Source organism: Toxotes jaculatrix, chromosome 17, assembly GCF_017976425.1.
Source record: "Toxotes jaculatrix isolate fToxJac2 chromosome 17, fToxJac2.pri, whole genome shotgun sequence".
Classification (NCBI taxonomy): domain Eukaryota; kingdom Metazoa; phylum Chordata; class Actinopteri; family Toxotidae; genus Toxotes; species Toxotes jaculatrix.
This window is the reverse complement of record NC_054410.1, coordinates 6,854,022-6,878,807: the sequence shown is the minus strand read 5'-3', so window position 1 is coordinate 6,878,807 and position 24,786 is coordinate 6,854,022. Positions and strand designations below refer to the sequence as shown.

The window sequence follows — 24,786 nt, the reverse complement described above, 5'->3', positions numbered from 1 at the left end:
ACCTCCCTCCTCTTTTCCTTTCCTCCTCTTTTGTCTGCCTCTACCTTAAAGCAAACCTGGAGCAGAAAAGAGACTATTGTATTTGTTGGATTGATGTTAAGTGCTGCTCATTAGCCACACCACCGCTAAATGTTACTGGCCAAATTGTGTTCTTTTATTTGGACTGAAAGTTTACATAGTTTTTTTATTATGCTCAACAGATTCCATAACCTAAGGGCCCGTGAAATCCTGTGTGCACATTCAGATAATTTATGCTTGCTCTCAAATATAGAAAAGCTTTCAGTTATTTTCAGTAGTTCTTACTGTCAGTTATGTCAGTGATATAATTAATGTACTTTCTTATTTTCTGCTTTCTTCTTTCTGGTTATTTGTTTTTGCCACTTTTATAGCAGCGAATCAGTGTTTGTGTGTGTGTGTGTGTCTACATGTCTCTGTCCCCTGTTTAAACAGACTGACCTCTCAGTGCTCCGAGGGTCAGCTTCAACTGCCCCCCAACCCCCCTAACTCCCTGTCTATCTCTCACCCTCTCATCGTGTTGCTCTCATGTATACATTCTCCTCCCTCCTTTCCCCTCCCCCCTCTTGACCCCCCCCCCCCCCCCCCCCCCCCTTCTCTCTCCCTCCCCCACTAAGACCATTCCCCTGAGCTTTCCCACACTCACATCAAAGGACAAGACTCTGGAGGGTGTGTTAGAGCACCCTGCTCTGGAATGTGAGTGTGTTAATATGTGTGTGTATGTGCATGTGTGTGTGTGTCTATGTGTGTTTTACAAGGCTGCGTTGGTTTACTGTGTTGTTTGCTCTTTGTTGGACTTTTATGAGGGATGATGAGGCCAGGGGGTGAAGAGCAGGAAGCTGTGCCATGCCAGGGAGGATGTGACATCATGAGGCTTGGGTGGCAGCCGCTACTGCAGCATACTCTCTTAACTGAGATCAACAACAGTTGATTAGCTGGCCATACTCCTCAGTTCATTGGCTGCAACGTCTGTTATCACCTCCTAAATGTATGACATTGCAGTATATTTGAACGGAGATGCTTAATCTGAGCAGCATTTGCCTCGAAATGGATATTTTTGCCACCAGGAACTTTGATTTTGCATGTAGATACTGTTGACAGTTAACCAGCTACTCAGTGGCTTTATGATAAACACATATTGTTTGCACAGAAAGAGTGAAACGAGTGAAGTGTTTCAGATGCACTTTGAGAGGCCAGTGAAGCACCTTGGATAAGTGGCAATACGTCCTCTTCTCTCTGAGATTATCCAAATAGAAATCTCATGATCTTTTGGAAGTTTCTATGAGGAGTTTTGCCCTTGTTTTCTTGGTTTGTGTTCCATGTGCTCCAGTTAACTCCCAGACTAGAATTAATAAAGACCAAAATTGGCAGAACCGCAACATATAGTGTCATTCCCCTTCCCCATCTACTTAATATTCATGCATTTGTTTCTCCTAATAATTATATGTGTTTGAGTGTGTTTATGCGTCAGCCTTTCTGTGGAGATTACAGGAAATTTGGCTTTTTATTGAATTCAGATTGGTTACAAATGTGTAATAATCAAATGAAAGACTTAACTGTGTTATCCAATCAAAATGAAAACACAATTAAAAAAAAAAGTTCCTGCTGGTGCTTATCTATTTAGTTACTGAATGTCATTGATTACCATTATATTGGATGGATATTCTACCTAGCATCTGTCTGTGAAAGGAGAATATTTAGTTATATGCTGCTGCATATTGATGACTATACTGCTGTATTACAGCAGTGACGTAATGGGAAATGTAGTCCTATGTTTTGCTGTTGTCCGGTTAGCCCAGGCTGTTTCTCTGACAAACAGTTGTTATGGTGGACACTGCCAGTGTGACCTCAGTCATGTGGCCTCTGCACCGGCTCTGTGCACATGTTTCTTTGCATGTGTGTCATCTGGACAGAGCAGAGTGAGAATCATGCCAACGTCTGTTTTGAGTTTTGTCAGCAGATGCGCGCTGTTTGTTTGTCCTCTTTGTGTCTCCCTCACTGTTAACTCTCTGTCCCTCTGTGGGTGCATCCGATTTCTGTTATTTCATATCTCCACACTCCTCCTGAAATCGATAAGGCCAGTTGTCGTTAAAGACTTTCCACTTACTTATGTTTGCACAGAGTAGCTTAGACAGAGGATACACAAAAGCATCCAAGGTGTAATTTTTTTAAGACAGACAGATGTTGTCTTAGTAATTGTCAAATGGTATAATTTCTTTATTGTGACAGTTTAGCAACCAATTTCCATATGTCAGTCAGACACACTAGATGCAAGGAAGGCTATTTTCATTTTCTTCAAAATGTCTAGGGCAATAAATTGTTTCTACACTTTATCAGGCATCAACACAATAAACATAATATATAATGGGTTTATAAGTGAGCACAAATCGATAAATGCAGATGTGCAAGTCATGCAAATTTTGTGCCTGATCAGTAACTGATGTCAATTCAGATGATTCATGTTTTCTTGATTCCCCTTCCTTGCATCTGTTCTTAGCTTAAGTGGCAGGAACTAAGTGAGTAAGGGAAAGACAGTAGACATTCAGGGGAATTGGGATGTACTGTGGGTATTTCTGTCCATTTCTGCCAGCCTCTGTCTCTTTCTCTGTCTTCATCTCACTCTCTGTTTTTCCCTGCTTTGGTGTTTGTCTCAGCAGGATGGACAATACTAATATTCCTCTTGCTGGCTTCACTGCACCACTACAGAAGCACGCTGAGGTTCTCTTTTACCAGTCTTCTGCCGGAGTGTGCACTTCTACACTCTGAGCCCTTTGATGTAAATGGAAATAGCTGGTTGAGAGAAATATGGTGGAAAGTCTCGCGGCCTGTGTTTACACCGAGCCAGATGGCTCTAAACAAGTTGGGGGAGAAGGCACAAATATGCTTCTTTCAAAAGGGCTTAATTTAGAGTACTGTGCCGGATGGTCCCTTTGCTGCTTGTAACTAGAGGTAGTTGTTTAGGAGCTTTTTCAAATGTGCCTTGAAATCTAAATCCCACCCGTATGGGACAATGTGACAATCACAGTGAAATGAAAATTACCGTGCAATGGGAAGGAGGTTGGTTGATGTCTGTATTCCAGCTGACCTCTCAGCTGAAAGGATTTACAGTGTGTTTATTCAAATGAACTGAGCAACATACTTTAGGATTATGTGTAATTATCCCTCTTTTTGGAAAATTAAATGGAAGTAGATTTCTATCCATCATTCCAAATGTGTGTTAAAAAAAAAAAAGACATGTGCAATGTCTTGGTGACCATGTGTGTCTTTCCTTCTGTTTGTGTATGTGTTAATGGGTGTGACTAGACAAATTAATGAGTGTGCTGTTATTGCTGTGGCAGTTGTTTTTAGCCCCAGGCATAATGAATCCCATAACCAATTTAATGTGCATTGCATATTTATGCAGTACTTTAAGTGGACATCATTTGTGATTGTGGCCTTTCCAGATGTGGTGAAGTTAACCTTTTCATCACTAAAGTTGCAGTCAGGTTTTCAGATATCCACATGTGCCTTTATATGATTAATGATTTGGGGGTTTTTTTAGCCCATAAAGGAATACTTAATCAGTCCCTGGACAGCAGTGTTCCACTGAGCAATTTTCAAAAATGTTGTTGCAGATTTCACTGTCTGCATCCCCAGTACACTTAGCTCCTAACAAGCCAACCACCATATTAAAATCTACTAGTGCAATCATGTTGTCTTTCAGGTGAGGAGTGTGAAAAGGTACTGCTGCAACAAGTCAGACAGTGAAGTTTCAGTTATGTGTTTTTTTCCTCCCCTCTGTTTAAAATTGCTCCAAGTTGACAACTGCTGAGTCTGTATTTATGGAATATGCTTCATATTGTGCTGGAAAAAGGGTAATGGGATGGGTGGAGAGACACATGGCCATGAGGGATCATATATATTAGAGAAATCCTCTGTATGTGTAATGTGTGTTTGGGTACATGGATATGTGTGTGTAGCTTGATCTTGACAGCCAAGCAAAGGAAGATCTTTTTGCAGAGGATTTACCTGAAAGTTTTTATGCCTTCTGGCAAACTGTAAAACTGGAGGTGTGTTGAGTGTGAGTACGTGTGTTTTAAGTTAGTGTTATGTCCCATTGGATTTGTGAAACTGGTCACCATGGGAACGGACTCTCACTCCAGGTGGTGTGTAATGGAATGTGGTCCCTCTGGGCACAGTTTGTGTGCGTGCGTGTTTGTGTGTGGCATACCTGGCTTTTTCTATTTCCAGTATTTTCCGCTCAAATGTTCTTTTTGAGAAACAAAAGGACAGGGAAGATTGGTTTGGTTCATTTGGCACAAGGTAGTTTAGAGCTTGAGCTTCAGCGTGTTTGTGTGTGTGTGAGAGTGTGTGTGTGTGTGTGTGTGTGTGAGAGAGAGATAGAGTGAGAGGCAGAGAGAGAGCTGATTGTTGTTGTATGCCCTGCCCAGTGCTCACTTATAAACTCAATGCCCTCACGCAGTAGGGCATAAGGAGGCAGAAGGAGGAAGGGAGCGAGGAAGAAATTGACTGGAAATAAAATGATAGAATGAAGGAAGGTAAACAAAGGAGGAGAGGCAGAAAGAAAAAAAGAGGGATAGAGTGAGAGTGAGAGAATCAGACGCTACATGTCTGGTCGTGTCTGCTGCCATACATTCCGGGCGAGGCCACTTCCTCGATGCGATGACCCCGGCCACCCCTGCGCTGCTGACTTGGTCTGGTCTGCCAGCTCTAGGGAAGGCTGCATTCGCTGTTGGGACTGGCCCACTTAGGGCAACACAGGGGTGGGAGGGGTTTTGGGGGGATGAAAAGAGTGGGCAAAACTCTGGAGAATACTTTGTCTGTCTTCATATGTAAGACTTTGTGAAAGTGGATGTGTGTGAGTGTGTGTATGTGTGTGTGTGTCTGTGTGTGTGTGTGTGAACAGCAGCTGTGTAGAGGAGAGTGCTTGCAGAATTTTCCAGAGAGTGAGACAGAGAGAGAAAGAAAGAGAGCTTTTCCAGGGATGAAATTCTTGGCTCCCTTGAAGCTCAGGGTACAGCTGGAGCACTTCTCCCTCCCTCCACCCTCATTCCCTCCTCCTTTCCCTCTCTTTACGACCTTTTTCACTTCCTCCCTTGCTTCCCTGTGTGTTTCTATCTTGTAGTATTTTTTTTATTTCAGTCTGTACCCCATAACTCCAACTTTTGATGATTTGCCTTTTTTAATTAAATTAAACTTCATCGTAACACTCAAGGGCCCTTTAAAAACTGTTGAACCTTCTCCACATGTTGTTCATGCTGCTTTTCAGATTAGATACAGTTAGATTGGATGAAGCTTTATTGATCACATGGGACTGTTGTAGCTGCAAGTGGTGGTGGGATACATCAAAGAAGAGTTGTATTTAAAGAGGAATAAAACTGATGAGTCCTTCACAGCTGCGTAGGTTATGCATGTGATTGTTTACATCATGTTTAGATTTCATAGAGAAGCCCCTCTTTTTTTCCTTTTTGCTCTGATCTGATTGGATGGGCGGAAGTGTGTGTCGGCGATGGGCCGGCCCAACCTGGGAGGTCTGGGAATGGTTGGAGGCAATGGTAGAGAAATTGGTTTGATATTGGTCTAAAAGAGAAGTTAGTTGGACCGAGGTACTTGTCCAGATTTCTTTCCTTATCGCACACACACAGTCTCCACCATATCATCACTTCCTTGCTTGTGTGATCGCTCCAGCCATCGGACATGCACACATACACTCATATAAACACATACACACTAACAGTGGAATTCAGAGTTGGGGAGTGGGGGAAAGTCCCTGCTAATCTAGTCTTGCCTTCTTTCTTTCCACTGACATTCACATGACTTCTCTTCTCTTCTCTTCTCTTCTCTTCTCTTCTCTTCTCTTCTCTTCTCTTCTCTTCTCCTCTCTTCTCTTCTCTTCTCTTCTCTTCTCTTCTCTTCTCTTCAATTCTCTTCTCTTCAATTCTCCCATCTCCCTACGCACACTTTCTCTGCGCTTTGTGGTGGACACAAACTCGGTTCAGACTGTGACTCATACTCCAGGAATGCCCCACATTAACATGTGGAGAGATAGACGGAGGAAAGTGTCGGGAGGACAGGAGAGGAAAGGAGTACAGCCGGGTCCAAACGTAGCAAGTTGTGCACAGAGGGGAAAAAATGAGTAAAAATGACTAAAAGCATCACTGTTGCTTTAGTGGGTCAAGGTTTGAGTATTTGTTTCGGCTTGAGGATTCAAGGGAGTGAGAGAAATAGAAGGGAGCAAGGGAGGGAGAGCAGGAAATGATTATTAGACTGGGTTTGTTTACACACCAACAGCTGTTGCACTTCATTGCTCTCTCTCTCTCTTTTTCTCACTCTCTCTCTCCTTCTAGACATGTAGAGTTGATTAGGGAATGGATACAATGAGTCATCAGTGTCTGGATTGTGTATATTTGCGTGTGCACGTGCATACTTGCACATGTATGTCAGGAGCCTTTGCCTATGTCCACATGCATGTGTGTATGTGTGCATGAATGGCAGACTTGATAAGTGAAGTATGTTGCTCCATGCATTGTGTGTTGCGTGGTTACCAGTCCCCAAAACAATTATATCTGCAAGCCCAAGAATAGCCTCATGTGATAAAAGAGCTAGCTAGGATGTGTGTGTGCTCAGAGTAGTTATGATTTGCAAGCGCGTGTGTGTGTGTCTGTCATTTTGGTGAATGTTGTTTGTGCCAAGGTGACCGTGATTTCTGACAGTGTAAACTATTCAAATGTCAGTTTGTTCCAAGTCAAGTGTGTATGAACAACTGCGTGTGTGTGTGTGTGTGTGTCTATGTCAGCATGACATCTTATGAGTTTACATACGGAATGCTCAGGTGTTAATCTGGATCGCTCCGCTGTTTTGAAATGTGTTTGTCTTTGTATATGTGAGCGACATACATCTGTGTCCATGTGAGTGTGTGACTGCAAAGGTGTGTGTGTGTGTGTGTGTTTGTGCAAGGGTCCTGAGAACAAGGCATGGCTGAGCTCGGTGTCCCTCCAGACGTTACGTTGCTCTCCTCTGGAGCAAACCCAACAGCAGAAGTAGGTCGGCCGACAACACCCCTCCTCTGGGTGGGGGAGAACCAGAGAGAGATCTGGGCTGGGTGGAGGTATGGGCTGGCACCCAGGCTACATGCTGAACACTAAACAGATCTAGGCCTGTATGCTCAAGGGCTGTTTACACAGTGATCAGGACAGGATAAGATGTAGATGTTAACACCAAATTCTAAGAAATTTAACCCTTTGAAATAAGTTGTGAAGAGTTATTTTCCCCAAATGAGATATCAGACTCTAGATGATTTGGTCATTTAGAGGAAGAAATTGTTACTAGAATCCAATTTCACCAAAAGATAAAGCCTCTTTAGGAGATAGTGGGTCAGCTAAGATCCTGGCTGAAGAATTTTCAGTAGTTTTATATGGGTGTTGTGCGGCTTACTGATGATGATCCTGATGTATTAAGTTTTTCCTTAAAATGGGTGTATAACCTTTGCGAACAAAGATCACCATTTGAAGTTAAATCATTTTTGAGGAGTGTTTGATTTATAATATCTTGCATGTTTTTACTGCTCTGGGGCTACTGAGTGTTAAACACTTAAAGCACTGCTGCTGTCTTGGCCAGTTCTCCCTTGTAAAAAGCCAGACTTGAGCTCACTTGGACTAACCTGAATAAATAAATGGTACATGCATTAACCTTAAATGAATAAATAAAGTTTCAAAGTTGCCAAGATTCTCAAGTCTTGAGGATCACATGGAGAGCGGTAAAGACCTGGAGATACTGTCAGCTCAAGATTAGAGGAAACATTTTTGACTTAGAATACATATCGAGCATCACACAAATGCTTCAAATATTCAGAAACCTTTATAAATTTATGAAGTGTTTATTCTAACATAATGTGTCTGCCAACATAAAAATGACACCTGCTGTTTTGAAATGATTCAAAGAACAGGAATATAATAATGTTACTGGGAACATTACTCTTTAGCTGACAAAATGTCACTTTTATTGACTGTATGTCAAGACTTTAGTTGAATGACAAGTATATTTTATTTTTGCATTTTCCTTGCAAAATGCATGTATGTGACATGAACTGGAAGTTCGTCTTTTTTTGGTGACTGACTCTTTCAGTGATAATTTTATTTGCAGAGACAGCAGAGAAACAGAGAAAGCAGAAGAAGGTTATAATGGGATTTAATCCACTTGCCAGCCAGGGACAGGGATCACAACCACTGCTACTACCTCTGGGCAAACAACCAGAGATGGAACTGAAGACTTTAGTGCACAAGTCTGGCAGTTCTGTTTGGCAGCAAACCTCCCTGCCATCAGACCCCATACAGCATTTCACTTGGAGGGGTGATTGTGCACAAGCGAGGGTGGAAACTTTCCTCCACTGTTGTTGTAAAAGGCTCATTGTTTTAGTTTTTTCATAATCTATATGGAGGAGAGCACTCTTAATTTGAAATATGAACTGGGGGCAGTGGGCTAGTAAAATGCAACGCTGGTTTTACAAGCCTCATAGCGTTGTTTCTTCTTCAGCTCTTTAATATGTTGATGTCAGATGTTGATGAAGTCATTATGGCATTGATAGTTTCATCATCTGGCAGAACTTCCTCCTTGTTCTCTGATGACGCTGTTATACAACTTTGATTGACACACATGTATACGTGCACACACGCACTCACACATTATGTACATACAGTAAGGCCCAGTGTTCAAACTTAGCAACCTTCCATCTTATGATTTACATTCCACAGCAAATCAGCAGCCCAGACAAATTACACACTGTAGCACAGAACAGGATCAGAAGTGTGTTTCTCTATGCACATGTGTATAGATGTTTGTTAGATGAATATCCACCATATCAGCTGTGTGTGCATGTCGATGGGTGTGTGTGCATGCATGTGCTAGTTTCTGGGTGACTCTGCAGAGTGTTAGTGCTGTTACTGAGGGCAGGGCAGGGCAGCGCAGGAAGTTCTGACTTCCTCCTCCATCACTGAACCTCATCCTGCCCATGGAAGAGATGTCCACCGGACTCACCAGAGATGGACCACAGGGCTGTCTAGTGTGTGTGCTTTTGTGTGTGACTCTGTGTATGTGCATGTAGCATCACATGTTTCACGCCAATCCAGGATGTGTATATGCAGTACGCTGTGCTATTTTAAAGTTGTCTCCCACATTTCCTGCTACAGCAAGCTCTCTCTCTTACTCCTCTATCTCCATTTTTTATCTTTTTATTTTATCTTTTATCTCTTTATCTTTCTTTGTTTCCTTTTCTCTCCCAAAGCTACTAGCAGCTATATCAGTAGACTAAAAGATCTATGGGGATTTGTTTCAGTTTTCTATCTTAGATATGACAATGGGCCATGCTCTCTACAGTGTGTGTGTGGTTGAGTGTATTGGTGTGTGTGTGTATATTGGCCAGGCAGTAGAGGAAGCTGTCGTGGGAGTGTCTTGCTCTTGGAGCTCTGAGGACAGATAACATTACCCTGCTGATGCTTACATAACTTCCAGGCAACGCCACGTCACAACTGACCCAGACACACATACATACACAGATGCGTGCACACACACACACATACACACACATACAGGAATACAAATACCCATCTAGATCGGACAGCTGCCTCCATGGGGCTCTGATAGGATATACAAAGGCTGTGTGTGTCTGTGAGTGTGTGTGTGTGTGTGTGTGTGTGTGTTGAGATTTTTTTTTCAGTCTGTCTATTTAGTTAAGCTATGTGTTTTTTTTTTCTGTGTGTTTTTGGGAAATCCATCTGAGTCTAGTTGTTTTGTATGTAGGTCAGCTCACAAACAGACTCCTTTGGTCTGACACCAACACCACACACACATACACACATGCTTTCCCAAGAGGGTCTGTGTTTCCTTTCAATGTGGTGACCACATGTGCGGGGCTGAAACGAGGGGAAAGAGAGAAAGTGTTGCACTTTTTCTAGAAGCTGAATAGTTCTTCAGTCTGATAGGCTGAACACAAACTGATACGCACAATAGACCTTCAGTACACACATTGACTGTCAGCGCAGTCGATTGATAGATGTGTGATAGATGACTGTGTTTATGCACCGTGCATAGGTTAGTGCATGACTACGGATGTAAGTAATGGGGCACGTGTGAGGCCAAGACTCTTTCTGTGTTTGAGTGTGTGTCTTGTGCTTTGGGGGCCCAGTCGCAGCTGTCTTTTACAGCTGTATCATGGGAAACATCTGACGAAATGTTTCATCATCTCCTCTCCATACATGTGTATGTGTGTGAATGTATGTACAGCCAGCTGGACAGTCGCTACAGTACAGTTCAGCATAGTAGATTTTCTGCTCATCTGAAATATTGTGTGGGTGTGTGAGAGAGAGAGTGTGTGCGCGTGTGCATGTGGTAAAGCGTAAGACAGGATGTTTACCATGGACATGTGTGTATATTTTTTGTATAAATCTTTGGCTACAAAAGTTAAACTTTCTGAGGTGAGAGACTGTGTGTGTGTGTGTTTTGTGTATATGCGTTATCTTAGTGTGAAAACTTTGCTGTCTTATTCTTCGCCAATAAGATTGGGTTCATTGTTGCCCCATATTTCCTTTTTTTTAAAAACTAAATTTATTGATGTGTTTTGCACTCTTTTTCATATATCACAGGAATCTATTGTTTTCAGTGTTTTCCAATTCAACACCTGTCTGTTTTTCTCTCTGCTCTCCCCCGTTAGTCAGTGTTATGGTTTGTCTTTGGTTTTAATGTGAAATACGAAACGTAATTTGTCATCATTCCTGTGGTCCTCTTGGTTGCTCCAGCAGTGGCTCTCAAACAAACGTGCACACGTCACTGACCCCCAGATGAATGCACATCTGACCACAGACCTTGGATTTATTTCAGTGACCCTTGTAGTAGCATTGTTTAGTAGCAGATGTTGTTTTGAATAACTCTTGTGTGCTAGCAGAGTGAAACCTATGATTACAGGTAGATCTAAGACTCTGAAATTAATGAGGAATCTCGGTAATCATTGGTAATCTATCACTCTGTAAATCGATCATTGAGCAGAGGGCAAGCTCTGCCTGTCTCAACACAACATCAACAACATTCTGAGCCACGTGATAGGAATTCACAGGAAATCTTCTAGACTGAATGTGTTGTGGCTTTCCCTCCCACTGCTTTTTTTTTTGTTTTTTGTTTTTTATGTTTCAACATTGCAGAGTCTAACATTGGGTCAAAGACTGTACTGTTGACCTGTTGTAGACACGCAGCATGATATATTCAAAAATCACACACAAAAACAGTTGTTTTTAATTGTATTTCATTTGTAAGTCAAAAGAAAAAAAAACTTATTAATAGTTTTTGGTTCATTTTGATGGCAGCATTTTGTAAATAACAATATAATCATGTCATCATGGGTATCATGATATAATACCCAGTGTGGGGGTAGGACAATGAATGAAAATGAACTCTTTAGTCAGGTACCCCCTGGATCTCTCTCAAAGGGCCATATTACTCATGCTGATGCCCCTCAGTGGCTCAGGTAGTACAGTGATGTCATCCCACATGCAGGATATGACCTCATAATTAATCTCTGACCTGACCTCTCCAACAGTCGGAAGCGGAAGAAGCAACAGATGGAAGATGAGAAGGGGGGAGAGCGGAGGGGGGGTGCAGTTGGTTAACTCTGTTGTCTGGGATTCCAGCAGGATTAGGCAGAGGAAGTCGTGACTCTATTTGTGGTCCTTAAAGGGCAAAGCGGGGGGAAAGACCAGTGACGTTACCACAATGTGGATCAAGGACCACATTCACTTCTGTGTGCACGTGCACACACGGACACAATTGCAACCACTCAAATACACATGCACAACTGCTTGATTATCCTGAGCTTTTCTAAATGGCAGTCAGTTTAATACTATATGACTTACAGCAGTGTGTGTGTGTGTGTGTGTGTGTGTGTGTGTGTGTGTGTGTGTGTGTGTGTGTGTGTGTGTGTGTGTGTGTGTGTGTGTGTGTGTGTGTGAAGGGCTTCAGGACAAAGAGTGTCTTGTATTTTGGGGAGGGGTTGGGGGGCAGTTGGGCTTGTTGGGTCCAGTCCTGGGGGCCAGGGATGGGAATGTTCACTGTGTGTGTGTGTGTGTGTGTGTGTGTGTGTGTGTGTGTGTGTGTGTGTGTGTGTGTGTGTGTGTGTGTGTGTGTGTGTGTGTGTGTGTGAGTGAGCAGAGGAATGCTGCTGTTTGCTGAGTGAAGAGGACAGAGGCAGCAGAGACTGTCCAAACACACGTCTGTTTGCCAAGTGTGTGTGTGTGTGTGTGTGTGTGAGGGCGACTGAGATACAAGAACGAGTGTATTTGAGACAGTGTGTGAGCAAGAGGGAAACTGTGCTATGAGCAGTGAATGAAAGAGGTTTAGAGGAGCTCAGTGTGTGTGTGTGTGTGTGGTGAGTGTGTTCTCCCCATACTATGACCTTCTACTCAATGAGGACTTTCATATCCCTCCTAGTCTCCATGGTAGGGGAGCAGACGAGACTGAAAGAGGTCTGTCTCTTCATACCTGTGACTTACTCAGTACACACACACAAGCCTGCACTGTAGACTTTGCTCAGGTTGTGTTGGTGTTTGTGTATTTACTGTACTCTTACCTATTTGTTTGGCTGACTAGAGGTCAGGAAAGTGGGATGGAAGGAAAGACGGGATGGTTTAGGGAGGGTGATGGAGAAAGGGAGAGAATGACTGAGGGAATGGGGAAAGGATGAAGCAAGCAAGGGAGAGATGAAGTGAGTAATATTTGAAATGAAAGGAGGGAGTGAGGGATGTGAGTAATAGGTGTAGCAAGGGAAAGCAGGAGGTTCTTGCAGGAGGAATTCCTGAAAACAGGGATGGAAGGATTGTGGTAGACAGGAAAAGAGGAAAAAAATGGAAAGAAAAGCAACATAAAGTGAGTAAGAGCTGAAGAGTGAGGGTAGAGAGAATAGCTTAAAAAAAGGGGGTGACACAAGGGTGGACAGAGGGGGAAGGATGGAGAGAGAAGCTACCGGAGGGAGGAATATATGACAATAGGAGTTAAAGGGTCAGTTCACCTAAATTACAGAAGGGAAAAAGCATATTTTCTCAGTTATACCACTAAAGGTGAGAAAATATGGACGTTTTGTAATTTGGGTGAAATTACCCTTTAAAGGAGGAGACCAGGTTTTAGAATATTCAATTGGAATTTGACTGATGGCTGCATGGGCAGAAAATATTAGTGTGCCTTCATGCTTCCATGTGTAGGTAGCTAGGGCCTCCGTGTATGTGTGTGTGTGTATGTGCAGTGTGATTTATATATTTAGGCCAGGTCTGCTTCCAGCTGTCCCAACGGGGTCCCAATGACTTTACCAGCCGCAGACCTCCATCACAGGAAGACGGAGGAAGAGAGAGACGGGGAGGTTTGGTGGGGGGAGATATGGATAGTGGAAAAGTCAACATCATTTTCAATCTGCTAATTCTATTAGATTTTCTTGCGTCTCCTTCAGAGCAGAGGTTTTCTTTTTCAGTGAGCAGTACTGTGCCCTCGTGTGTTGTACATGCATATATCATTATTCTGCTGCTGAATACAGACATCATCATGTCCTACTGCTTTCAGTCGGCCTGCCAGATATAAGAGGACAAGCCTGGTTTACATTTAGATTTATGTTTGTATGCTTTTTTGGGCCATGCAGGTGGGCTTGAAGGGAACAAAGCCCTCTAATTTCAGCAATAAAAATTTATTTCATGATATGATACATCCATACAACAGGACACTATTGAACAAAACAGGCAAGGATAAAACACTCTCAGATAATATTTCAAAGCTATTCAAGAAACAGTTTTTTCTTCAGTTAGTCTAAAATGAAGTCATTTTTTGACCTTTAGATAATAGAATTTACTCTTATACATCTTTACTCCTATCAATTAACCTTTCAGTTGACATGTAAATTCACTGGAATAAGGGGCAGTGGGAAATAAAGTGTTAGTGTCACCCTTCCCTTCAGTGTGTGTGGCTGTGTTTGTGTCCCTTTACGTGTTCTGTTGATTGACAAATGTAAATGAGAATTGACTTCAGTTTGAGTTGCCTGGTTAGATAAATAAACCTTCTCCTCCCTTCCAGGTCCTGCTGAGGTTCCCATGATGTCCCCAAATGGGTCAATCCCCCCCATCCACGTACCCCCAGGATACATCTCACAGGTTTGTGTGTGTGTGTGTTTTTCCTCAGTCTAATGCCCTCAGACATTTTTTTTGTTTATCATGTGTTTGTGTTGTGTGGGAGAGTTACAGTCAAAAAAAAAAAAAAAAGTCAGACACAGAAGGAGAACAGCGCGACTGCATTTAATTAGCCAGTGGTTTCTTTTCCAAAAAAAGTTTCATCATGTGATGTAGTATTGACTCTTAAAGTCATATTCTTCCTACTAACAATTATAAAAAGTATAAAATTCTGCCACGATTTAACGTGTTTTCACAGGGCAAAAGTATGTTCAGTATTTATTTAATTAGCTGTCAGTGCATTGGTGCTAGTTGAACAGTGTGTCTTCTGCTTTGTTTCAGCATGCTTTTGCTTGTTTCTGGAAAATTCCTGAAATGCAGTTAGGAAAGTGAAATCAAAATTGTGTATTTACAACCAAATAAAGGGTTGCATTGCAAAGATGAAGCACATCCAGGGCAGATGGCTGGCAGAGTTTGAGCTGTTAGACTTGTGCAGTGTTTATTTTTGATGAACGGCCATCAGAAGTGGGTCAAGTGGTCATCATTAAAGAATGGCAAGCATTAATATGATGGAGGTCAGGCTATTTGTGGCGAGCTTGTGCCCATCAAACCACACAGAAAGCATGTATCAGGCATTGCAACCATTCTAGCTGTTGTAGTCTAGGAAGAGAAGTATCCAAGTATCCTCCTCCCCCAGCAAAGCACCAAGCAGGAATGTGCTGAATTTTGGGAGTTTGGGGGGTTGGTAGGCATTTGTTTCTCTGACTTTCACATATATGTGTCTGTGTGTGTGTGTGTGTGTGTATGTGTTTTTTTTCTCTCAGATGTCCTAACAAGAGAAGAAAAATTAGATTTCCCAAAACAAGACTTTAATCTGCACATTATTTATTATTTTCACATTATGAATTGTGTAAAAGTTAGGTATGGCATGCTGGTGGTATGGAGGGTTAAAGGTGATTGAATTGACACAAGTCAATAGTTTGTCCTCACAAGTATAGAGTTACAAATACAACTGTGGTCTGTGTGTGGTGGGATTGTGTTCTTATGCCAATGGAAGTCAGGTCATTGGCTCACCGTTGGTGTGTGTTTGTGTTTTGTGTGGGTGTGTGTTAGTAGGGATGGGGGCCAAGTGTGAGCGGGAAACACTGTCATTCTTAGATAAACAGGCCTGACAGGGGAGACAGGCACTGGGTGGGTAGGTTTTTTTGGGGGGTGAGGGCTGGGAGAAGGATGGAGAAAGAGCACTGCCGCGGTGGAAAGTAGTGCACTGACAGATGGATTTTGCATGTGTGTGTGTCTGTGTTCGTGTCCTCAGTGATTTGTGCTGATGGCTGCGTTGTGATCGTGTGTGTCTGCACATGTGCACACATTTGTTGGTCCCATCCAGTTTGTATTATCTGGAATAAGTCTGTGTGTCTTCTTGCCAGTAAATGTTGCGTGGGTTTGTAGGTCAGTTCCACATGTACTCATGCAGGGACTTTGCCCTTGTGTTCCTGTAAACACTCTGTTTTTCTCTTCTGCAGCAGAGGAGGGGATGAGAGGCAGATAGGGGGCCTCCTCTTCCTCCTCCTCCTCCTCTTCGTCTCCCCCTCTCTTAGTTTTTCTCACTCGGATTAGTTCTGTAACCCCCGTCCTCCCCTCCTGAACCTCTTTAATACTCTCGCTCCTTTCTCTCCGCCTGTCGTATTCTGGCATTGAGTCTGTTGCCTCTCAGTGTGTGTGGGGGTTTTGGGGTGCTGTTATTTAGTGTGTGTGTGTGTGGTGTTGTTGTTGTTAGGGACCAGCAGATGACTTCCCCTCTCTGCAGGGAGTGTGTGTTTGCTCTGTGCTTGGAATGCAAGCATGTGAAAGTGTCTGAATAGTTGTAATGTGTGTGTGTGTCCGTCCCAGTCCAGGAATTTGAAAGTGAATACATGCATGGGATCTATGTTAATTTGAGGCAGTTCTTTGAAACTTGTTGTTATTGAAATCTGCACGCCATCTGATGACAACACTTCAGCGCTTTAAGGGACAAAGCATCCTGTTAGCACAATGTCTCACTTGTTAAATACATTGTGAAATGAATTTCTTTATTAGATATCCACCATTTGACAGACGGGACATCTGCTCTTACAAAACAGTGGGCAACAAAACACTCTTTAGATGGCAGCTATACAACTAGGATCTTTGAATCTCTAAAATATCTTAAAAGTATAAGTATGAAGACTGTTTTTAAAAGAATGGTTTGACATTTTGGGAATTATGCTTGTTCACTGTGTTGCATAGAGTTAATAAGAGCGATGCAACAATCAGGAAAGCGAATAAATGTATTTCCCAAAATACCAAACTATTCTTTTAAGGCATTTAGGAATTTTATGAACATAAAAACCTGTAACATCAGCTTAAATCATTTGTAGAAGCAAGAGAAAAATTAAAGAGCTGATCGCCTTCAACTGATAATCTGTGAATTTTTCCTCTTGACTTGAATTAATTTTTGGTGTCATGCACCAAATGCTAAATTTAAACTTGATAATGAAACACAAACTGATTGCTGAACCACTTTGAATAAGCACTATCCAAGGAAATCAGAATTACAGACTGTGCAATTTAAGTTCCAGTTTCCATTTGGAAGTGCCGCTATGCAAAATTTCCTCTCACCCACTCACCTTTCTTTTCTCTGCTGTCCCTCAGGTGCTGGAGGATACCACAGGAGTCCGCCGGGTGGTGGTGACCCCTCAGTCTCCAGAGTGCTACCCTCCCTCCTACTCTCCAGCCCTTTCCCCCACACACCACCTGCCCCCTTACCTGGCTCACCCTCACTTCATCCCCAACTCTCACTCTTTCTACCCCCCTGTCAGCCCAGGAGAGCTGCCCCCCCACCAGTACTACCAGCACCACCTTCCCCCCATGTACGGCGATCCAGGTACTGACATGCTGACTTCACTTAATGGCTACTGTCAAAAAAATCAGGGGCTTTATGTGGAATTAAAAATTCAATTATTATTCCAATTAAAAATATGCTGTGCACAGATTTTTTTTGGCTGATGTAAAATATCTCTTCTCCTCTCCTGCAGAAATCATCCCAGTTTATGGGATGTCTAACTACATAGGCAGAGAGGAGACGTACAGTAAGCCACAGCCCAAAAAGATAAAGGAACAGAGACAACTAGAGCGACAGAACCGACTTAACTCCCCTCCCTCCACTCTCTATAAGGGCAGCCTGGGACCAGCACACAACGGATACAGGTGACCATGCTGTTTACTTGGCCTTCTGCTATTAATTGGTTGACTTTTTAAAAAAAAATTATTTAACATTTTGATACATCCAGCAGGTTTTTCAGATGTTGTCCTTATAAGTCTTGAAGTTTGATGCACATAACATTTTCAGTCAAATGTGAGAACATATTAGCTGCTTGTGTATTTCTTACTGTAGCTAGAAAAACAAGTGGAGACCCTCAGCACTGTATTTAAAAGTTTGCAATACATAAAAAATGTGATCTGAATTTAACTGAGTCATTAATTTCCTTGTGAATTCTGTTGTAATTTCATTTTGTGATGCAGCAACAAATCACACGCCCCATTGCTCGGGTCAGTGGGGTCAGGGGGAGGTGTCAGCAGTCCAGGAGGGAAGAAGCCAGAGAGACGACTCCGCAGCAGTCCACGAAACAGTGAACCGGAGACACACACACAAGGTGGGACACACACAAACACAGAGAACTGGAAGAGAGAATGGCACACATGCCTGATGACAATAATAACTCTTGATAAACAGCGAAGGTTCACAGTGGGCTTTTATGTTTACCTTTCTTGAAAGCATACATTGATTTAGTTGTTTTTCACTTTAAACATGAAACACCTTCGGTCAATAAGTCACACAGAACACTCACAGTTAGACACAAACACACATGCAGGGATAGATGCTAAATGAATAAGGGCAAAATCAAAGGACCGTAGTGCCATTTGTTTTTTCCGTTGCCAATTTTAAAATTTCCTTCCAAAACCACCAGCAGACCAATATCACTGTAGGGCTTTTTTATTCTCCCAATTGTGGATATTTCAACATACTACACAACCAGCTCATATCTCTTTGTGTAAGAATAAGTTCTATCCTCTCTGACCACTCTCTCTCTGTCTCTATGTGACTAGCTTTGTCCTCTTCAATGAGATGAAGAGATCTATTTGGGAGAGTATGGAGGGACTGAGGTGGGAAGGTGGGGAAGAGAGTAAGAGGAGTTGTCTGGGTAACCACATAGCTGAACCCGTCCCTGAGCGCTATCGTTTTACTCTCGCTACAATACTGGCCTTGTTGGTGAAGGCTGAGCCACAGGAGCAGGGGGGTGAGGGGGTGAGGGGGCTGGTGGGGGAGGGGGGGTCACATACCTGTAGAGTCCTGCTTGAGATGAAGGAAACCTTTGAGCTCTGAGATTTAGACACCACAGCTCAACCTTGTCGCACATGCACATAAAAAAGTGCACATGTGCAAAGACATTCGGTCCACACATACTGACTTGTGGTACTGTTCCTCTTTAATGACATGTCTTTTGACACGTCAGATGTATGTCTGAGTTATTAAAAAGAGCAGAGGATCTCGTTTATGCACACACACACACACACATATAACACACAGAGCTATCTGTAGAGGTGATGACAGACAAACATAGAGGGATACACACATTCATCTACTCTGTCATTTTAACTGGCAAACTCTTTTTTTAAGTTTACTCTCCTCATAAAACTTTGGTTTGGTCCCGCACAACATGGTGTCAGATCAGAGGAATATTCCATCTGGGCCAGGTGTGGGAATATGTGTGTGTCCCAGATCCCTGAGACTTGTGTTTTCCTACATATAAACTCTGAAAATGTTGGAACATAGCTATGTTGTTATGTAATTTTAGTGTTGTTGTGACGGAATTGTATTGTATATTGAATTTTGTTTGGACTTACTGCATATTTTGGATTGCAAAACTGTTTCAAGTTCATAAACATAACTGGTGTGGTTTGGTTGAGCCGGATGAAAACATTATGAAAGTTTTTTTTTTTTTTCTTTTTTTAATCTCTGAGAGTTCTGCTTCCATGTCAGTATATTTGAAATGACTGGAATTTTGTTTGTGCTGCTCACAGCACTGAAAAATGGCATTTAAAAAATTCAGCAGCAACAACTCTTTCCAGAAAAAAATGTCCTGGTTGCTTTGGATAATCCACAGAAACGCACTGTAAAGATTTTCACTGGGACAATCTTCCTTACTAAAACAGGTCACAGGAGCTGAGACTGTGAGTTTATTTATGGATGATGTGATCATCAGAAGATTAACTGATTAACGGTGCTGATAACTGATAATTGATATGTAAGTCATTTAGATCGCTTGCACACAAAAATGCATTTAGACCTGCACACATATACTCATAAACAGTGCTTTCACAAGTCTGGACACCTGCAAATGCAAAATGCACACATAAAGAAGAGGCAGTGTTTGAGGGGAGAGGGCACAGCTTCTTACAGTGTACACTCACACACCAGTCTGCCGCAGAACATGTATCAGAGAATTATCTTAGAGGAGCGCACAAGGAGGAAAAGTAAAGCAAGGTTTCATGCGGCACATACTGTAGCACTCAAACAACAATAACACACATGACAGACAGGAACATGTCAGCATGTTGTCGGTTGTCTGTTCTGGTCTATTAGGGTCTCAGTACTGGGGTGGAGATCAGGCTGAGTCAGCTAGATGTACCACACAACAGACGCACACGCACACACATACACACACCAGCACACTCATGCACAAACACCCCGTGACTGGGCTTCCTGTAAAACAATCAGAGCATAAGGGTCCAGAGGATTGGCGGGAGGCAGGGGGGCAAACAGAAAAGAGTGGAATGCAGGATTTGAAGGACAGATGAGAGAGGAGGGAGATGGATGGAAGGTTTGTGAAGAGAAAAAAATTAACCAGAACTCCTACATCACAGGACGGAGAGATGGAAAGACGGAGAGACAGAGAGTTTAAGAGCAGAGTGCAAACATTCCGACAAAGTTGCTTCTTGGCCCGGTGCATCCAAGTATGGTCCAACCCAGAATACCACACACACACACACACACACACACACACAGTGCCGCCTACGCTTTGCCCTTGATGCCCTTGGTCTTGTTAGTGTGTGTGCCTGTGTGTGTGTGTGTGTGTGGCTATTGCCCCAGTGCCAGTAAGGCAGCAGGCTGACTTGGCGAGCACAGTGACCATTCCCCAGTAAAGCTAGCTCTACAGGCCTTTTTCCTCAGAACTGAGCTGCTTACTGAGCAGAAACAGATGTGGGCCCCGTCCCCTCTATTCCTCCATCTTGGCTCTGCATCATCACCACCGCAGATCCTGTCTCTCACTCTGAGAAACTGGGATTTCAGCAGAAACAGATGGACCAGCACCCTCAGCTCCTCCATGTTTGGTTCTACGTCATTGCCAAGTGCTGCGAATTCAGGAGAAACCAGATGTGCACAATGACTGCTGTGTCCACCATGTTGGCTGTGTGAATGAGATATGAGGAAAATAATAAGGGTCATAGATATTACAGTGGTGGAAACATATCTATCTATTATGTCGATGGGAAATTTAACTTAATAATATAACTAGCTTTTTTTTCTTTTTCCTCAAAAGTTTCTTTGGAATTCCTTAAAGTTCATTTTCAGTTGCACAATCATTTTACCAGAACAATTAAAGGAAAGCATTTCATGCATCTTCACTGCTGACATAGTGAATCTAAACCAAAGAAGTTACCAAAGATTTTTCTTTCTTTGCCAAACATAATGAAAATGTGCCAAGAAGGATGTTTTGAAACAAGGAAAACTCTTCTGGAATTTAAAGTTCCCTCAGTTCTTGGCACATTCCTTGTTCCAGACTTGATGAAATTTTTGAATTATATTTATTAGTTAATTTTTCCTCTGGCGTATTCTTCCAAGAATACAAATTTCCACGTTGTCCTCCCTTTTCTGGTTTTAATAATAACGTTATAAAAATGCCAACAACAATACCATCATCATGATTTGATGCACTTCAGAAAAAGCATAGAATATTTACCATACATGGTAGACTGTGAGAAATTACTCAGTATTTTATTTTTTGCCTTACCTTCGCATATTTCTTGCAGAACCACTAGCAGCCACTGTTGCCATAACATGATTATGAGATATTTTAAATGCTAAAATGTAGCGTGATTAACTAACACAAGTGAACAGAGTCTGTCAGTGACACAGCAGTATCTGTCTGAAATTTGCTGCCAGTTACTAACATTAATCACCATAAGCTACTGGTCATACCTGGCCAAATTAGGTTAAATCAGCATTCAATTTGTTAGATAAAGAATGTGGTATTTCTTAATTTATGGGAGGTAAATGTGTTTCAGTTTCTTCTTTTAAATTAAATCTCAGTTCAAACTTATGAATTGGCAGAGAAACCCCCATTCAAATCTCAGATATAATTTTGCCTAATTGACTGAACTGATGTCCTTTAATTTAGCCTATTAAAAGTTACTAAGCCATTAATAATCAGTCAGGTCATAGTAAGCCATTAATAAATAGTAGCAGATTTCTCACTGCTTATAATAATAGCTTATTATAACCCATTAAATCTGTACTTCTAAATAAGTTAAGTTGCTACTGAACCGATCATGGTCCTGCTTTTCTCATGAAGGTCAGAGGTCAAGAGGTTCATCGGAGGGTCTTCCTGTTCAACTAAAGATCTAAAAAGGCAGGGCAAGTGTCCTGCTGGAGAATGATAAACATTACCCAGAGGGATGGTTTACAAACTGGAAATCCAACAACGGATCTATAAAGCAATAGTAAAATATGGCTTTAGTTATCACTAATGAACCCTTTAGATGGTGCCTTTCCAGAAAGTACAAGGGCATTGAAAAACATAAGGTGACCATAAAAATGTAATATAAACATATGATTCCAGGAAGGCAGAACCATCACTGTCTTCTCTTGTATCAGTGACATGGGATGTGCTTTTTTGCCTTTTCCGGCTAATTGCAGTAGCAATGAAGTAACAGTTTTGGAACATTTATGGTAATAAAAGGAGGCTTTTAAAAGCACAATGTCCTATAATGTTTTGATGAGGTCATCCTCATTAACTCTTGTGGCCTTTGACCTAGTCATGATTCAACCCTTAATATTAACATCAAACTTGTCTTCCAGCTCTTCCTGCTGTAAATGTAGTAACAGGCTGGGAAGTGTGTGAGCACATACCCACCCTTCCCTGACTGGACGACTGTTTTGATGTGGATCACCATGGTGATAATCTCAGCCCCCCCCCCCATTCCCAACAAACTCCAGCCCCTTCCCTCAAACCCAAATACGGCCATGTTTGTAGGGCGAGATGGAGGGCAGCGGGGTGGAAGAGAGAGACTAGAAGAGGGAATGTTGAGAGAAGAAAGAAAAGACAGAGATAAGACAAGAGAATAGGAAAGGAGAGAAATGAAGGACAGAAACTGGGGAATGAAAGAGCCAAAAAGGGGGGATGTACAGAAAACAGAGAGAGAACAAGGGATAGCTTTACCAGCAGAGGAATGTCTTTCCTGCTGATATCATGTAACAGGACTAGTGGGATTAGAAGGGGAGGTTGTTCTCGCCAATCACAATGAGGACACCAGACATTTCCCCATTCAGCTGAATGAACCTTGTGGTACAAGCGATAAACTCGCCACACTATCAAACCACAGCACCCAGCCACACTGTATTAACCAGAACTGTGTTACATAATATTAAGTCTTTTTAGCTGCTTCATCGGGGTAAAATTGAGTTTGTCCCAATCAATTTAAGTAACTCAGTAGATGAAATGTGCAAACTCTCAGACATCTACGGCTTACTGCTCAAGTGATTGAAAAAACTGTGAGCAGATTTAAAGCTCTTGCATGAAGCATTGTTAGACTAATTGTGACTGCTGTAAACAAAAAAAGATTACAGTGGAAAAGAGCTGCTAATACCTTTTTTTCACATCATATGTCTCTGTTGGGCTTTGCATTGCTTTACAGCACAGGACAGCTTAAGTGTTTGTAGTCCCTTTGCAAAGGTAGATGCTGAAAGCAGAAGCCCCTCTAAGTGTAATGGTAATTTAACATCCGTGTCTCATGTACACTTTTCTAACTTTGACTTTTAAGTCATTGCTGGTTGGACAGTGATGCTACCATGTCATACCAAGTTTTCAAAAATAATGTAAAAATGAAAAAAAGATAAAGACGACCTTGGTCCACCTTTATCTCTGTCCCTATAGTTCCATCAGTCTGCTGCTCTGTCTTTCCGTGTTCTCCGTTCATCTCTTTGTTTGCCTTTCTTCATTTCTCTGCCACTGTCACTCTCCCTTTCTGGCTTTGCTGTCTGTCAGACTGTGGATTTGTCTTCCACTCTGTCTGCCAGTCTGCAGTCACACTCGCAAGACTTTTTGGGCTGAGCAGGGTCGGATGGGGTCAGGGTTCTGAGAAACTCATCCCCCATAATCCCTCACTGCCTGGCCAGGTCGCTACGCCGTTCGCAGCACGTACACACTTACACAAACACACGTGCATACATGTGCACGCTCTTCGTAGTCTTCTTGGAAAAGTGGAGAGAGTTTTTGTGTCGCTTTGCAGTTGAGACACTCGTCTCTCTCCTTAGTGAGAGGGCTGCAGTGGACAAGGTCTCTCTGTCTCTCTCTGTCTGCCCTTACATGCACACATGAAACCCTGTTATTGAGAGAAATCAGGTTAAGGCAGAGAATTGGAGAATTCAGTTATATGTGTTTATACTGTGACTTATTTGTTTTAGTTTCAATTTAAGTTGGACTTTGAATTTCATATTTCTAGACATTGGGGCACATGATCTTTGTTGAGATTGCACTGCGTTGCTGCCACTGAAAGAGTTTCTACAGATTTTTGTCATACACACTTTTAGAAATCTGGTTATGCATTCCCCATAAATCAAGTTCCTCTAACAGAAATCAAGCTGTATAAACTTGATTCTCTCAGTCTTTACCCCAGTTAAGAAAACTGGGTTTCTCATTTACACCAAGTACAATAAATCATATTAGTGCAGACAGACGACAATAACCAAGTTGCTTGTTTACATGTCCGCCTCTATGCGTCTCTTACAGTCCTCTCTGTTTTGGGTTTTATTTTTGAATTTTAATTTAGACTTTTTTTTGGCTTTCCTCTGTCCTTATTTGCTCTCTTTCTTACTCTACGTCTCCATCTCTCTGTGCCAGTCTCTCTGTATGTCTCCCCCTCTCTAATCCCCTTAATAAACGATCGGGACTCTGGCCATGAGAACCAAACCTTCACCATGACAACCACAATTTCAGGCATGTCCCAATGACTTCTCTACTGTTTGTGTGTGTGTGTGTGTGTGTGTGTGTGTGTGTGTGTGTGTGTGTGTGTGTGTGTGTGTGTGTGTGTGTGTGTGTGTGTGTGTGTGAGTGAGTGAGTGAGAGAGAGAGTGTGTGTGTCCATGTAGCCCAGCTGTTGAACAGATGGAATGCTCACTATGCAGCAGATGATAATAGTGTGGAATCCAAGGTCTGTGCCCCTCACTACCTCCATTTTCCTCTTTCCTCTCCTCCCTCTCTCTCACTCTATCGTCCTTCCTCTCTGT

General features: G+C 42.3%; 1 protein-coding gene across 3 annotated transcripts in view; it reads left to right on the top strand.

Annotated features, from left to right (window-relative positions):
- Nucleotides 1-24,786, top strand: part of fndc3ba (fibronectin type III domain containing 3Ba) — an 89,157-nt gene that overhangs the window by 29,388 nt on the left and 34,983 nt on the right. For all 3 annotated transcript variants that reach the window (XM_041060653.1, XM_041060654.1, XM_041060655.1), the window contains exons 4-7: nt 14,110-14,186; nt 16,872-17,103; nt 17,255-17,426; nt 17,742-17,872. In XM_041060653.1, the coding sequence (XP_040916587.1) occupies nt 14,110-14,186; nt 16,872-17,103; nt 17,255-17,426; nt 17,742-17,872 (612 nt within the window). The remainder of the gene's footprint in view (nt 1-14,109; nt 14,187-16,871; nt 17,104-17,254; nt 17,427-17,741; nt 17,873-24,786) is intronic.